Source organism: Loxodonta africana, chromosome 9, assembly GCF_030014295.1.
Source record: "Loxodonta africana isolate mLoxAfr1 chromosome 9, mLoxAfr1.hap2, whole genome shotgun sequence".
In the NCBI taxonomy this organism is placed as follows: domain Eukaryota; kingdom Metazoa; phylum Chordata; class Mammalia; order Proboscidea; family Elephantidae; genus Loxodonta; species Loxodonta africana.
Window position 1 is genome coordinate 99,570,515 of NC_087350.1, and position 17,864 is coordinate 99,588,378.

General features: G+C 35.3%; 1 protein-coding gene across 8 annotated transcripts in view; it reads right to left on the reverse strand.

The window, feature by feature from the left end:
• Positions 1–17,864, reverse strand: part of CNTLN (centlein) — a 250,723-nt gene that overhangs the window by 23,230 nt on the left and 209,629 nt on the right. For all 8 annotated transcript variants that reach the window (XM_064290462.1, XM_064290461.1, XM_064290457.1 and 5 more), the window contains 3 exons: positions 16,526–16,663; positions 15,749–15,934; positions 2,987–3,172 (listed from right to left, as the gene is read on the reverse strand). In XM_064290462.1, coding sequence (XP_064146532.1) covers positions 2,987–3,172; positions 15,749–15,934; positions 16,526–16,663 — 510 coding nt within the window. The remainder of the gene's footprint in view (positions 1–2,986; positions 3,173–15,748; positions 15,935–16,525; positions 16,664–17,864) is intronic.

Genomic DNA, 17,864 nt, shown 5'->3' on the forward strand with positions numbered 1-17,864 from the left:
CCTGATCACTTGCCGAAAGTATGTGAGATGAAGTTTTGCCATCCTTGTTTCTAAGAAGCATGCTGGCTGTACTTCTTCCAAGACAAATTTGTTGGTTCTTCTGGCAGGACATGGTATAGTCAACATTCTTCCTCAATACCATAATTCAAAGCATCAATTCTTTTTCAGTCTTCCTTACTTGTCCAGCTTTCACATGCATATGAGGCAATCGAAAACATGGCTTGAGTCATGTGCACCTTAGTCCTTAAAGTGACATCTTTGCTTTTTAACACTTTAAAGAGGTCTTTTGCAGCAGATTTTCCCAATGCAATGCATCATTTGATTTCTTGACTGCTACTTCTACCGGTGTTGATTGTGGATCCAAGTAAAATGAAATCCTTCACAACTTCAATATTTTCTGTTTATCATGATGTTGCTTATCGACCCAGCTGTGAGGATTTTTGTTTATGTTGAGTTGTAACCCATACTGAAGGCTGTAGTCTTGGATCTTCATCAGTAAGTGCTTCAAGTCCTCTTCACTTTCAGCAAGCATGGTTGTGTCAACTGCATATTGCAGGTTGTTAATGAGACTTCCTCCAATTCTTATCCCCCATTCTTCTTCATATAATCCAGCATCTCAGATTATTCGCCCAGCATACAGATTGAACAAGTATGATCAAAGGATACAACCCTGACACACACCTTTCCTGACTCTAAACCAGGCAGTATCCCCCTGTTCTGTTCGAATGACTGCCTCCTGGTATAAGTACAGGTTCCCCATGAGCACAATCAAGTGTTCTGGAATTCCCATTCTTTCCAGTGTTATCCATAATTTGTTATGATCCACACAGTTGAATGCCTTTGCTGCATCAATAAAACACACGTAAGCATCTTTCTGGTATACTCTGCTCTCAGTCATAATCCATCTGACATCAGCAATGATATCCCCTGTTCTATGTCCTCTTCTGAATCTGGCTGGAATTTCTGGCAGTTCCCGGTCGACGTGCTGCTGCAACTACTCTTGAATGATCTTCAGAAAAATTTTACTTGTGTGTGATATTAATGATATTTTTTGATAATTTCCACATTCTGTTGGATCACTTTTCTTTGGAATGGGTACAAATATGGATCTTTTCCAGTTGGTTGGCCAGGTAGCTGTCTTCCAAATTTCTTAACATAGATGAGTGAGCACTTCCAGCACTGCACCGATTTGTTGAAACATTTCAGTTGGTACTCCCTCAATTGTTGGAGCCTTGTTTTTTGCCAATGTCTTCAGTGCAGCATGGACCTCTTCCTTCAGTACCATCAGCTCTTGATCATATACGCTACCTCCTGAAATGGTTGAACGTCGACCAATTATTTTGGTACGGTGATGCTGTGTTCTTTCCATCTTCTTTTGATGCTTCCTGCATAGTTTAATATTTTCCCTGTAGAATCTTTCAATATTGTAACTCAAGGATTGAATTTTTAGTTCTTTCCAAAAAAAATTCTCGTCTTTGCTTTTGGGTAACTGTTGACCGTTTGGTCTCACATAGTTATTTGTCTAAGGCAGCACATTACCCATGGGTGATATTGTTTATTTTATAAGCCAATCTGTTATTTGGCTGATGAAAGGGTGGCAGTCTGAGCCCATCCAGAGTGCCTCGGAAGACAGGCCAGGCGATCTGCTTTGGAAAGGTCACAGCCTTGAAAACTATGGAACAATTCTACTCTATACACATGGGGTAGCCATGAGTTGAAATCAACTCGAGGGCAACTAACAATAACACTTGTTTAAAAACTCTTAAACAACAGTGAAGGCTTCTGATCTTAATTTTTTCTTAGGTTTCTCATTATAAATTAACAAATTTTAATTGTCTATAATAAGCCATACTGAATACCTTCTCCAGAGGTACTATTATCTCCTGTGTGTCGTATATTTGACAAATTTTACATATTATAATTTATCATAATGATATAATTTAATATAATGTATCTATGATGTCATATATTTAATACTCTCGTACTTCAAAATCCAGAATTCACTGGAGAGTCATTGGCGTTGTGGCATTGATTCTGAAAACAGAAAACTAATAATTTTCTACTCTGGGATGAAAATCATCTCTACAGGATTCCTTTGACTTTTATTTAAGAATTCTTGGAAGTTTAAGGCTTTTGCTAATTATGGATCTCCTCTACTCCAGAACTTCCCTGAGAAGCTGAAGGGGCTAGAGGATAATTTTATAAATATATTCATTCAGCAAACACTCACTGAAAATAAATAGCTTTATAGTCTTTAATCTTTTGATTCTTTCCAAATAATAATAATAAAAATCTATTATCTGCGTATTGAAGTTCAGAGGTTTATATGTAAAACAGGATTGAGTAACCCCTCAGGGCTTCTCCAAAGACTGTGCAGAAGCTGTTTGTAAAGAGAATCTGCTGTTTGTAAAGCAGAAACTCTGTCCAATTGCAGTGCTCTTCTCAGGAGGTGCTGAAATGCCGTTGAAGCATACCCAGAAAGTCACTCAGGCAGCAGAATGTATTTTATCCGATTTAAAGTAATAAGTATGTTTTTCTTTAACTTGATTAACAGTAATTTTGAATTTAGTCAAGAAAGCCAACAGATTTACTTTTTAAAATCTGGCACAGAAGGAAAAATTCTGAAATCAGTGGTGGCTCAGCCTAACTAAATCCATTCAACTAGCTTAATTAAAGATACTAGCTTACAAGATATATAATACGACTAAGTTAAAGAAAATGGGAAGACAAGAAAGGATGACTGACTTGAATAACAAGCAGTTCTAAAGGTTCTAAGTACTGGCTTATTTCTCTATTATGCAGCTAAAAGTCTCTAAAGGTTTTTTGAGAGGGTTAATACTCCTGATTTTAAACATTCATTGACCCATTAATAATCTTATCTTCATTCATTTTATCTTAAAGATGAAATTCTTAGAATTACATAATAAAAACGTGTTTTAGTTTAATATGTAAAAAAACCCCTTTGTTAATATTTAGATGATCTTACCGCTTCATCTTCCGTATCCAATATTTCTTCTAGATCTGATCGTGAAATGTTCAGGATAGAAGCTGCCAAGGTCTGGGCTTTACGGGTTGAGGTTTTCGAAGAAACCCTGTTTTTCTGCATTTTTTTAAGCTCTCTGATTTGTTGCCTTATCATCTGGACATCATTTTGTAACTCTTTGACCAGGGCCTACAATAGAATGGAAAGAATGTGGGTTCATATGGAAATCATAAATAAAGACAAGGCAGGCATAGCATAAAAATGTGAAGATACTAGCACATCATTTTTTATTAAAATTTATTTATTTTAGAACCTAATGAATTGCCCTGTGCTTTTTGTCAGTATGCGAGAGATGCTGTCTTAAATGACCTTCATTTAGGCAACTTGCTGGGTTAACCAGAGCTCTCCATTTTCTCTTCTAGATATAACAGCTGTTATCTTAGGGACAGCGAATGCTTGCAGGCTACTTTCATTCATGCTATAACACAACGACTCCATCCAGCTGAACTGATTACACAAGTCAGTTCTATTTATTCCTAAACATTTGTATATTAGTTTTAGCAGTTACATGATTTATTTATTGTATAAACTGATGAAATATGAGTGCAGAATCATTTTTATTAAAACTGAGCTAGAAATGCTTTGGAAGCCCTCAATAAAGAAAAGTTGGGTAAAAATGCAATTAAGTCATATATGGGCAAGATAACTATAAAAATTTTTTTAAATTGTTAAAAAAAAAAAAACTAGGATTATTTCACAGGTGTCTTTAAGTTCTCATTTTTGAGAAGAAAATAAATGGTAGACCACACCATGCCTTGTGTCCATAAAAAAAAGATGCTCCTTGCTCTGGGTAGACAGAGCTCTGTGCCTGGGTGCATGGCTTTATGAGCTGAGAGCAGTCTAGATAGATGTGTGGGCTGTTTTCAATCTTTGGCTAGTTCAAGCAGTGTTGCAATAAATAATGGATAATGGTGCATATGTCAATTTTGCATCTCTAAGATATATCCCTAGAAGTGGAATTGCTGGATCAAAGGGTGTGTGTAACTGTAACTTTGATGGCTGTTGTTTAATTCTACTCCCTTCTCCAAGGCAGTACCAATACATACCTCCAAAAGGAATGTACCTGATTCTCTACACCTTTAGAAAAATACTACTGTGTTATTTCAGTGTAGTTTTGTAAGCATATTTTTAAGTTTTATTTCTCTTACTATAAATGAAGCTGAGCATTAATTTTAAGAGGTATTTGTATTTGTCAGTTTTTCTTAGTGATTTATAGAAGTTCTTTCTATATCAGGGAAATTATATTTATCTATGACATATTCAGGGGAAACCCTGGTGGTGTAGTGGTTAAGTGCAATGGCTGCTAACCAGGAGGTCGGCAGTTCAAATCCGCCAGGCGCTCCTCGGAAACTCTATCAGGCAGTTCTACTCTGTCCTATAGGGTTGCTATGAGTCGGAATTGACTCGATGGCAATGGGTCTAGTATGACATATTCATCAATTTTTTTCTTTCGAAGGTGATTGAGTTTTATGCTAAGCCAAAAAAAAAGAGACAATTTTGTGTGTACTCAAATTAATCTTTCCCTTTCCAACTTCTCAATTTACGGTGATACTTAAAAAAAAAAAAATTCTCTACATGTAAAATCACTTTCAAACCATGATTTCTTCTAATACTTTAAAGTTTTTATTTCTCATTTTTAAATTTTAATCCATTTGTAATCACTTACAGAATTATTACATAAAATGATAGTTGTGCCAATACCACTTATTTAAATAGTCCATATTTTCCCCAGTGATCTCATGTGTTTAGGTCAACTTCGAGACTTTCTATTCTTTTCCATCTCTGTCTTTTTATAAGTGAGGCTTTAATCTGGTAGGGCTATCTCCTTCTTATTATCCTTCTTTTTCGTGTTTCTCCTGACAACTTTTGCTTTAGTTTTTCATATGTACTTTACACATAAACAGACACCTGCCAAACCATCGCAACATACGTACTTTAAAAACCTTTTATTTCCATTTCATTTAACTCATATTTTTTATTTGCATTCTCTTTTTCCCTTTAGAGATTATACTTCTTTGTGCTCTTTCTGCTGGGGAATTTTGTTTCTGAGATAATTTTATTTACTTTCTTTTCTTTCTTTCATCTGCCAGCTTGGTTTCATCTGCTTCTATTGTCCCACCATCTCTTCCCTAAATCTTTACATTTATTTCTACCTTGCAGGTTTGCTTCTTAGAATGAATTATTTTATTAATATTTTAATATTCATATTTCATATTGTATTCATGTTAATTCATAGTAAAATATTTCACCTATGGCAGCTTATCTCTAGTGAAATTTCTTTTCCTGCCATTTACTTTTCCTGTTCCTTTCCTCCCTTCTTATTCTAATATATCTGGATAGATACTGTGCTGGTTCCTTTTTCAGAAGAAGAGTTTTTAAAGAAGAGTTTTTCCTTCCTGTGTGATGAATCAATCTTTCATTCCTAGGATAATCTGAATTTTCCCATGATGTAAAATCCTTTTCATATGATGCTGTATTTGATTTGCTAACACATAGTTGAAGACATTGTATTTATATTCGTGATGACATACGGTTTGTAATTTGTAATGCCTTTATCAGGTTTTGGTTTCAGGGTTATACTGGCCTCATACAATGAGTTGGGATGTGTTTTCTCCTTAATTTTCGGAAAAAGTCTGTGTAAGGTTGCTGATGATTTCTTTTCTTCAAATGTTTGATAGAATTCATCAGTGAGATCACCTGGGCTTGAAGAGTGTGTTTGTATTTCTGTATGAAGGGTTTAGATGAAAAAAGGCCCCCAACTCTGTAATACAGACGGATTCAGATTTTCAGTGTCATCTTTTGTCAACGCCTTGTAATGGTAAGAGACAATTCTGGATGATCCCGGACACTCATTTCCTTTCTCCTCTTGGTAGTTTAGCAGAGAGCTGACTCAGCTACACTGAGTCAGTCTGAGGAAAGGGCAAGGTGATGTCAGTGTTCCTCGTAGGCCATGCTCAACCTTGGACACCGATATACAAGACAAAGTGGTGGGATGGGGCTCTTTCTCTCAGAGAGTTCTCAGTCACACATTCAACTTGGTGGTACAGGAAGGCCCTTCACTGCTGGACACATGGCCATGGCACATACCAAACAGTTACACTCAGACTTTGCTGTGGAATCAAGGGAGTTCTGGGACTGTGTGCATTCTACTACTGCTCTGCTAGTCAGCTTTCTCCAGTAAGCCCCATGTTACTACGGCACTGTGTGGTGCTACCGCTGTATGACTATGACACCCCCATGTGACATGCAAGATGTACTTTGCAAGGAATTTGTCTGCTTCACCTAAATTGTTGAATTTATCGCTATAAAATTGTTCATAAAATTTCCTTATTCTTCTTTAGATGTTTACAGGATCTATAGTGATACCCCTTCTTTCATTCCTGATATTGGTAAATTGTGTTTCTTTTTTTGTCTTTGATCACTTTAACTAGGGATTTACCCATTTAGCTGATCTTTTCAAAGAACCATTCTATATGAGCTTTAAATTATGAAAGATACTGCCGTGTTGTTCTTCAAAATGCAATCAGCTTATACTCCCGTGGAGAACGTGTGAGAATATTTCCATAGATCCTTGCCAATTCTGGATTTCAAAAATCTTTATACATCTTTTATAGTTTTCCAGTCTGTTATCAATAGACAAGAAATTATATTGAATTTTTATTTATTTTGAATATTCTGGATTCCTACTAAGGTCCAGGATCTTTTCGATGTTTATTGGTTATTTGAATTTCTTCTTTAATGAATTATTTTTATTATTTGCCGTCCTATTCCTATTGGGCTCTTTGCTTCTATTGATTTGTAGGAATTCTTGATATATTCTGGATAATATATTATCTGTTATATATGTGTAAGTATTCTCCCAGACCGTCATTGGTCTTGTAACTTCATTTATAGTATCTCTTTCCCACAGTTAAACGTTTTTACTTAATCATGGTTTCTAGTTATGTACTTATAGATTCTAGGCTTCATGTTTTGATTATGAATATTTTCTATCACAAGATTACAAGAAGCTTGTAATGCTTTAATCATTTTACTTTTTATTCTTGGGTTTTAACGTGTGGGTTGTATGAGGTATATATCTAATCACATTATTATTTTCTGAATTAAGAACAATTTTTCCAATGCCGTTATTGACTACTTTACCCCCACACTAATTTTGAAATACAAAATGCAATCTTTATGCCCTAAATTTTCACGAGTTTGTTTTCTGCACTCCTATTCTGTTCCAATGCTCTATTCATCCATTTCTGTACTAATTATGTTGTTTTATTTACTACAACTTTATAGCATCTTGTACTGTTTGTTAGTGAAAATCCTTCTCCCCCTTCATCCATCATGATTCCTCCTCCTTCTGCTTCTATTTTCATACTTTCTTCTCTTTCAACTAATTTTGGAATCATTTGTCAGATCTGGGACTGTACTGACAATATAGATTAACTTTGGAATAAACTCTCATATTTACAGTATTGATTCATTTCATTCAGAGAAACAGAGTATCTCTGCATTTATTCATGTCTGTTTTATGTCTTTCAGTGATGTTTTATACTCTGCTATTTTTTTTATGTTTCCTGGGCCATGACTGAACCAGGCAAAACCAGTGCAAAGACCTGAAAAAAAAATGCATTTATACTATCTAATCTGACTATGGTGTGATACAACTGTGATTTGACATAATAGGTAATCAAAAGTAAGATTATTTTTAGAATAAGACCACTTAGAAATTCTAAACCCTTCTAAACTATTTTGGGTTAAGGCAGAAATAAAAACTGAATTTATTAACTATTTCAAAATCAGCAACAGTGAGAATATCAAAACATTTCAAATCAAAACACTAGAAAAAGAAAACAAAATAAACTCAAATCAAATTTTAAAATGATATTAAGAAAAAATAAATTAAAAAAACCTCTTCCTTCCCCTCCCCACAAAAATGAATCTAGCAATAAAATAGAAAGTTGGATATTTTAAAAGATCAATCAAAAAAAGTTGGCAGTAAATAAGATTTTTTAGAAGGAAAAAAGACCCAATAGTACACAGCATTAGGAACTATGTAAGAGGATGTAGATACTTTTAAAATCATAAGAGAATTTACTAACTTTATGTAAATAAGTTGAAAAACTTCAACAAAATGAATGATATGCTAACGAAATAAATTACCAAAACCGACTCAAGATGATGTAAACAAATAATAATATTATAAATTACCAGATTTCAACGGAAGCAATCTAAATGCACATCGATAGGAGTTATGTTTTACGTGGGATACTATAACAGGAGAAATTATTAATAGGTTACATGTAATTAACATGTTTTTAGTGAAGTACATGATGAATGAACCAGTACTACATATATACATGACAAAATCTCTAAAATACAGTGAGTAAAAAAAAAGTTCTAGAACAATGTTTACAGTATGCCCCATTTCTATAAAGCCATGCTACGCACTGCTTATGGGTCTATGCATATGTAGTGATAGTTTGCAGACAGTCATGGGAATGACAAACACCCAATTCCAGACAGAAAAACTAGGAAAAAAAGGAAGTGGGCTTGGGGAGAAGCACGCAAGAATCTTTAACTGCGCACAGGTTTTTTTTTTCCTCTAAAAAGAAATCTGAAACACAGGTGACAAAGTACTTGCATTTGTTAGAACTCCATGGTGGAGGAGGAATATTTATGTTATCCTTTGAACTCTGCGTATGTTTAGAATATTAGATAATAAGAAATATATCACTCCCACACAGTTTTACCAGTGAGTCCTATAAACCTTTAAGAAACAGGTAATTCTCATGTTATATAATCTATTTTAAGGCTTTTGAAAATACAAAAAGTTCTTACATAACTTTTGATCAATTTACATTAACCCTACAACCAACGTCACACAAGAATAGCTTGCAAGAAAAGAAAACTACAGGCTAATCTCACCCATGAACATACAAGCAGAATTCCTAAATTAAATGTCAGCAAATCAAAGTCGCCATCATACTAAGATTCATACATGATGAAACAATAGAGTTTACCCCAGGAATGCAGGAATTGATAAATATCTGAAAATTATTACCCTAGTAAGCAATACTGATAGTTTAAAAAGAGAAAACCTTTTTGAGCATCTCACCAGATGCAGAAAAAAAATCTGATTAAGGTTCAAGCCTTATTTCTGACAACACAAAGTATAAAAAATACCTTTAACAGTATGGCATTCTAGCCAATGAAATGTGAGTGTAGTTTTTGAAGGCTCTAGAAAATGCAAATAAGCAATAAAAGTATATAACTGTGAGAAATTACACAATAGACTGTGATTATTTGTGGTATGATTTTGAATGTAGAAAATCAAATAGAATCAAATGATAAGCTATCAGAACTAAGCAGATAATTCAGCAAGGAGTTCAAAACAAGGCCATCATATAAGAATAAATAGGGTCAGCAGTTTGAATTCACCAGCTGCTCCTTAAATACTCTTACCATGGCCAATTTCAAGCAAGCAATGTGAACACAGAGTTAGGAAGAAGTTTGAAAACTCAGTTCTGGTGAGCCGGCTCTAGGGCACCATATATTTCATTCTTTTATGCTTTTGGATCACTGTGTTTTAGGCTTTTTTTTTTGTTTTCCCCACAATTTGAGAGTCTCTTTCTTTTAAAAATAGATTTCGATTCTACAACATACTTTGTGATTATTGGTATGTTTGCATTTATTCCAGACGTATCATCCTGTGTTTTTTATTTACCATGTTTATTTGCTATTTCCTTCCTTTCTTCCATCTGTCTTCCCTCTCCTTCATGGCTTGAGCTGGACTAATGGGCCTTTCTGTATTTTTTTCTTTTTCTCTAATATTTTGAGAATCAAATACTCTTTCTATTCTTGTGCTTACCTTTTAAGGTCCCTGGGTGGTGAAATCTTTAAGCCTTTTTAGGCATACATTTAATATATTTTCAAACAATATCTAGAGTTCATCACCCTGTATGTTGCTTCACCAAATCAAAAAAGAAACATAACTCTTCTAACCAATCCATTCCTCCACATCTAAGACTGTAATCAGTAAAGTCAGCAATTATTTAGATTTTAGTATCAGTAATACTAGCTTCTCTGTTTCCATTGATTCACATGTTCTAAAGATTGACAGGGCCCTATATTTGCAGAAAAAAAAAAAAAAGCAGAGAGACCTAAAAAAGTGAAAAGAACAACCTTTTGGATACATTAAGGAAGAAGGCAAAGATCTTGAGAAAGAGGGGGGCTTGTAGTGTCCAAGGACCAGCAAGGTCAGTATGGCTAGAGTAGAATAAAAAAAATAAGAGAGCTGAAATGCAGAAGAAAGTGAAGTCACATAAGTAACAATAAGACTAATCATGGAGAGCCCTGTAGAGCAGTAAAGATTCTATTTTATTCTGAATTGAGGAATCTGGAGACAGTTTTGAGCAAAGGAATGACAGGGTATGTTTCCTACATTAAAACGATCATTCTGGTCGAAGGGTGGAGAAAGATTATTCTGGAGCAACAGTTGAAGGGGGAGACTAGCTAGGAGACCAATCCAGAGGTACAAGCAAAAGATGATGCTAACTATGACCAGGACAGCAGCTGTGGTGAGAAGTGGCAGAAATTTGGGTATATTTTCAAGTAATAGCAAATAGCACTTGCTGAAGGGTTAGAAATGCAACGTGAGAGAAACAGAAGAGACAAGGATAACTCCGGGTTTGGGACCTAACCATCTGAATGATGGCCATGGAGAACCCTGTAAATGAAGTAGGCCTGAAAGAAGAAAAATCATCTAATTTTTGGACCTATTAAGTCTGAGATGCCTATTAGACGTCCAAGGAAAGATCACAGTTAGGCAGGTGGTGATAGGAATACATCGTTTCAGGGAGAAGTCAAGATTAGACATATATTGTTTTTAGTTGCCATTAGGTCAGCTCTGACTCACGATGACTTTATGTATAACAGAACGAAATGTTGCCCCATTCTGTGATATCTTCATGATCATTGGTATGTTTGAGTCTATCCTTATGGCTATTGTATTGTGCCTTGTAGCCTGTGGGGCTCATCTTCCAGCACTATATCAGACAATAACTTGTTGTGATCCATAAGGTTTTCATTCGTTAATTTTTGGAAGTAGATTGCCAAGCTTTTCTTCCTAGTCTGTCTTAGTCTGGAAGCTCCATTGAAACCTGTCCGCCCATGGGTGACCCTTCTGGTATCTGAAATACTGGTGGCATAGTTTCCAGCATCATAGCAACACCCAAGCTACCATAGTACTACAAACTGACAGATGGGTGATAGAAATATACATTAGGAAGTCTTAAGTCAGTAGATGGTACTTAAAACTGTGGTGTTGGAAAAGACTGCCTAGAAAGTAAGTATATGTAGTGATGAGGAGAAATATGAAGACTGGGTCCTAGGGAACACCAACATTTAGGTAGATACCGATTAGGAAGAGAAGGATCAGCAAAGAAGTCAGAGAAAAGCAAACTAGCTGTGGGAATATAAAAAAATAGAATGTTGTACCTCAGGTGTTTCAAGGAGGAGGGAGTGATCAATAATGTCAAATGCTACTGAGAGTTCAAGTAAGATCAGAATGAGAACTGAGCATAGATTAGACATTATGAAAAGAACTGCTCAGTGGAGTAATGAAATTAAAAGCTTAATTGGAGAAGATTCAAAAGAAAAAGTGAGAAAAAGTAGAGAGAGAGCAGATATCACTCTTAAAGCATTTTGCTGTGTAAGAGAAGAAAGAAATGGGTGGGGAGCTATAGCATCAAAGGAGGTTATTTTTGGACAATGATGTTTGTTGAAGGTGATCCAACACAGAAGGAAAATCAGTGGTGCAAAGCGTAGGTTGGAACTATAAGGGATTAATAATTAAAACTGAAGATGCCAAAGAATTAAGTAGCCAAAAAAGCATTGAATGGTCTACATCAATATAAAGTCACCAAAAATCCTAACAAAACTGTGTTGGGGAGAAAGACAGAGAGCCAGATGCGAAGCTGTGACTAATATTTTACTATAAAGTACAAATAGATTTGGGTGAGTGATTACATTTTCCAGTGGACTCTTCAACCTATTTATTTCAGCATCTTATGCATCCCAAAGGAATTTCTAAATAGCGGTGAATAGTACAGGGATTCTAGGATCCACCTGCACATTAAAAAGAGGCACCTATGTGAGAGAGAATCACTAGGATCACTCAACCTTAGGCAGCCTATATAGTGAGAAGCATGTTACTAAATGATGTACCCATATACTTTCATTTAAATGGCTTTATCATTAGAAAATGTATTATTTGATTGAAATATATTTCATAATGCTTGAATACTCCTTTTCTTTTTATACCTTTCAGTTATATAGTAGAGCCTCCATTGCATTAAGTTCATTGAAATGTTTTGCTTTCCACTCAAATATTCAAGTTAAGTTTTTGTTTTTTATATCATCACATTGACCTTGTATTGAGACTCAGGTTTACTTTAATCTTTTTTAAAAACAAATCATCCTGTTTTCAACTCTGGGTGCTACTTTCATCTACCTCTTATCTATCCATTACAAAACGACCTTCTCTCCACAGTTCAAAATCTGCTCAGTTCCCTTCTAAGCAACCCTAAAGCCCCCAAACTGGGCAAAACCCTGTAAATACCAAACTGTTGAAAAATATTAGAAGCTTCAAAAAGTGGCACTCTAGTTGCCGTAATGGTCCTTGGTTAATCCTTATTTTCAAGGTAAGTAAAGACACTGCATGGAGCAAAGTAGCAGCCTCCAAATGTTAACTGAATTTCCAAAAATCTGTCTGTCTTCTTGCAATTCTTGGAATGTTGGGCAGGAATTCTCCCAATACTTGAGGGCATTCACAAAATAAAACTTGAATATACATCTCAAAGTCACTCTACTTTTCAGTTATTATAATAATAAAATATTACTCTACTTTTCAATTATTATATCTCCAGTTTATTGTAAATACCTAGCAATAGTGTTAGGGAAAAAAATAGTAAGCTACTATATGTCAGTTTTACTAGATCAAAGTTTCCAGTCTTTACCAATGAGTTTTTGTCTGTTAGCTAGCTACAAGTAATATTTAGTTTCATTGATTCATCACGGTTTTCAATTAAGATTAGATCATTGGGACAGAGGTGATAATGACTGTTCAAATGTTCTGGAGTCACCACAACCATCATGGTTTCTTGGGAAGTAATGCATTTTTTTTTTTTAACAGTTTTTAAACAGCTTTAATGAGATATAATTTACATACTATAAAGTACACCCATTTAATGTAATCTGTACTCAGGACTTTTCTCTAAAAACAGCTGTCATTTACCTTTCTTAGTATAGAGGTAAGATAAAAATAGTTATTTCAAGTTGTATTGTATCATAGAACTGTTTAAAATTAACGATTAAAAGATCAGTGCCAAATTATTAACAACTGTACAGTGAAACCTGTGAGAGCCAGAACTGACAGGACTGCCTCGTATTTCCAGGTCTTGCAAGTTTTCTACCTCCGACAGGGTGCAGTTACCATTTTTCTTTTTCAATACTTCATCGTGTTTTTGGTGAAAGTTTACACGGGAAATTAGATTTTCATTTAACAATTTCTATACATGTCGAGTGACAATGGTTACATTTTTCACAATATATCAGCATTTTCATTACTTCCCTTCTGGTTGTTCTGTTTCCATTGATCTAGTCTCCCTGTTCCCCCTGGCCTTCTCATCTTTGGTATAGTGTAAATGTTTACTATCTGCAGTCATCACTTTTCTATCGTTCTCTAGTTAGTGGAAAATATTTGAGTTTTCCTTCTTTGTCAGCTTTCTGCCTTACACAGGTTCTGACTTTTCCAGGTTTTACTGTATTATGAAAATAAAATTAAAATGCTCCACAAATGTTTTCATTAAAGAATTAAGAAATTTATAGGTCCAAAATATCTTACTAAATATTGCCAAAGTAATAATACTGAAAATGAAACCACTTAAGCTTTCAGCTAAATGATGTCCTTTAGCTGGTATTTATTTCAGAGCTTTCCAGCTAAATATTGTTCTTTAGCTGGTATTTATTTCAGAGCTAACAAAACCTTTGAGAAGATAGAGCTTGGCATATGACTCTCATATACAGGCGCATTAACAAGCCTATATCAGAGCTGAGTCAAACTGAGCAAATACTTCTAGAAATTTCCCTTGTGTGATTTATTCAGTTATTAGGAGAATTCAAAGCCTCAGCTCTGCCACATATATCCAGTCCAGATGCTCAAAGCACTTGATTTTACCCCAGGGCAAAATTCCATATTCAAGACTAGATCTAGAACAGATGGCCACTCCACCTCTTCTATAATCTGGTTGTACCCTATGAATAAATGAAAAGACAAAAGGAAACACAGATTCCACAACAGGGCCAGAACAAACATTATTACTATTAATACTACTACTAATATTTATTAAGTACTTTTGTGTACATGATACTCTAATAAGCTCTGAACAGAATGAGTCCTGGTGATCATAATGTTTGATGTAGAAACTATGCCTGTTCCTTTAACTATGCTCTTGCCTTCACAGAGTTTTCAGTCTGAGCAGTGATGTATCCAGGACGCTTCTTGAAGCAGATACAAAATCAACTGCTCAAGAATATAATGAGCCCTATTATGTATGCCATTACTCTAGGGATAATGCTTGACAACATCCCTGTCCTCAAGTTGGCTATCATCTAGTTGAAACAACAACAAAAATTCAAGTTTGCAATTATGTGTGAATTTGTGTGGCACACAGAATAAATGTGCACCATGTGATGACTATGATTAGTAATAACTGATGCTTAGCACTTCTGGTCTATGGGCCACTGTTCAGAGCTTTATTTCTGTTAACTTCTTAAAATCCTCACCTCAGGTAGGTTCCATCAATCCATACTCATTCTTTAGATGGGGAAACTGAGGCACAGAAAGATTAAGTAACTTGCCTGAGATCACACAGCTAGTAAGTGGCAGAGTTGGGCTCTATGCTCTTCACCTAAGAGTTAAAGGGAGAATTCATGAAAGAGAAAGGCACTGAGCTAAACCTGAAGGAGACAGTAAAGACCAGAGGGCATTTCAAGTAAGAAAGAGCTTGAGCAAAGGCAAGAAGGAGCACAGAACGGGTAGAAAGTTGGAGAGGAGCAGGAAAGAAGATTAGATTTAAGCAGGATAAGGTTCGGTTATAGAAAGTCTTAAATGCCAAGTGGAAGCTTAGATCTAATGCAGTAGGATTTAGGAAGTTACTGATGGTCCGTTGCCACAGATGCTGGCTCCTGCGCCTTCCCATCTAGTCCTAGGGCCATATATGCAAGGGATAGAAAGATGAAGATCTTGCACTGAGAAAATCAAAACATTGAGTTTTTTGCCAATGCTTCTGGTTTTGGCATTAATTAGGTGATGACCCTTTCTTAGAAAAATGGATTACGCAGTGAAAATGGTGTCAACTCACAGTGAGATTAATAGGGGCGGAGCTAGTCACCAAATCTCTGGCTGTCAGGGCTGGTATCTCTGAATCTAGCACCTTTTCTCTGCAACTTCTCCAGAGGGGTTAAGGAAGAAATATTGTCCAACTACATGTGTGGGAGTACCGTTCAGTAGTTTGGCAAACTGTATCTTTTAGTCTCATATCTGCCCCTCCACCCACCATTCTCAGTTTTTTCCCCAAACCATCTGAAGTAGGCCATTGCCTACTCTGCCTGAAGAGAAGTACTAGTTAGTAAACAGCAAATGATTCAAACCTTCACAAATATGGTAAATTCTTCCACTTTCTCATTGGCTAACAGCAGTTTCTTCTGTGCACCTTCTAGGACCTGCTCACTTTGCAATGCTAATCCTTGAAGCTGCTTCGATGCTGCCGTTTCAATTTCTGCCATCGCAGATTCAGTCTCATTGACTTTCGATACTAGGAGAGTAAGCTTGAGATCCTGCAAGAGGTCAGTAGACATATAAAATAATTTATAAAAAATATTTCATAAACTATTTTGGGAGTTATGCATGTCAGATTAGGAAAGGGTTGTATTATTCCTTTTATTTGTACATATTTTTATTTGAGTAATATTGATGGTTGTTTTTATTTTCAACAAAGTATCCTTAGTACATATTCACATGTATTTATCACCAAAATTAATTTATGCTTTAAAAAATAATAGTTAAATACATGGATGCTACTTTAGACTGAAAGATTCCATGTATCAAACAAAAATAGTTTGAGTTCAGATTAATCTATAAAATACACATCCACTTGTATAAATGCCAGTTTTCAACAATAGCTTTATTTATCAGAAATTATCCAGACTCCTCCCACCCCTGCCAAATCTGTCTTCCCTTATACAGCACTATCACTAATGTTAAACAAGATCTCAGTATTTCATGTAGAGATATGAATGAATGCTCTTTACAGTTACCTAAAATATCTAAGTAGTCATAGTTTTTTGGAGAAAAAAGCGACAACTTAAAAATGTAAAAGACATTGTCATTATATTCTATCTCTAAGTTAAAATGTTCTAAAAGTATACCTTTTTCTCTAACTCTTCTTTAGTTTTGTGATACATCTGTTCATACTGTGACTTCTCTTTTACAGCGACACTAAGTCTTTGCTTTAGTGAGTCAATTGATACCTTCTTGTTGGAACACTCTTCAGTTAACGTCTTTACCTACAGTAAAACCATAAAGACAATTATTATTGGTAAAGGCACTCTAGTAGTATCCTGTATTTTGTTCAACAGAGAACTAAATGAATGCATAAATTAGTTTAATTCCATTTATTTTCTCATAAATGGTATCAAACTCAAAATGGTATCAAACTCAAGTATTGTAAGATTTGTAGAACTCATAAATGACACTAACAGTCCTTAGAAGCCCTGGTGACGCAGTGGTTAAGAGATCGACTGCTAACCAAAAGGGCGGCAGTTGGAATCCACCAACTGCTCCTTGGAAACCCTATGGGGCAATTCTATAGGGTCTCTATGAGTTGGAATCGACTTGACAGCAACGGGTGTGTGCATGTGTAAAAAAAATGGTCCTCAAATCAATGGCAAAAGCAAATTGCACAAAGAAATATATCAATAATGGATATACATAGTCTTTCACCTACTAACACACTATCAATTTTAACTACATAGACTTTAAAACAAGGAGGCCTGGTGGCTCAGCATCTAAGCACTCAGCTGCTAACTGAAAGGTTGATGATTTAAACCCACCAGCTACTCATCAAGAGACAAATGTGGCAGTCTGCTTCTCTAGAGATTACAGCCTTGGAAACCCTATGGGGCAGTTATATGCTGTTCTATATAGGTCTGCTATGAGTTAGAATAGATTCAATGGCAGTGAGGTTTGGATCCTTTAAAACTAACCTAAGTTTCCTTAGATAGGAGACAATTGTTTTTGATGCTTAACAAGCCAAGTTATAGATAACTTTTAGTTGTAAAATGTGCTTTCTAGGATAAAATTAAGTAAGTCGTGAAACATATTTGTTATAAATTTTAAAGAGTAACAAGAAATTTTTAAAAATTTAATGCCACTAAATATGATTGCCTATACCAAGATTCTAAGACTTTATCTGAAATGACTATTGAAGTTAAAAGATGAACAAAATTTAAAGGATAATACTGAAAAATATGTATAAACCCACTGCCATCGAGTCATTTCTGACTCATAGCAACCCTACAGGACAGAGTAGAACTGCCCCATAGAGTTTCCAAGGAGTGCCTGGTGGATTCGAACTGGTGACCTCTTTGTTAGCAGCTGTAACACTTAACCACTATGCCACCAGGGTTTCCAAAAAAAAATAATATCTATAGGACATAGTTATAATTTATGTGGTATATGAAGGAAAAAGGAGAAAGGAAATCCCAT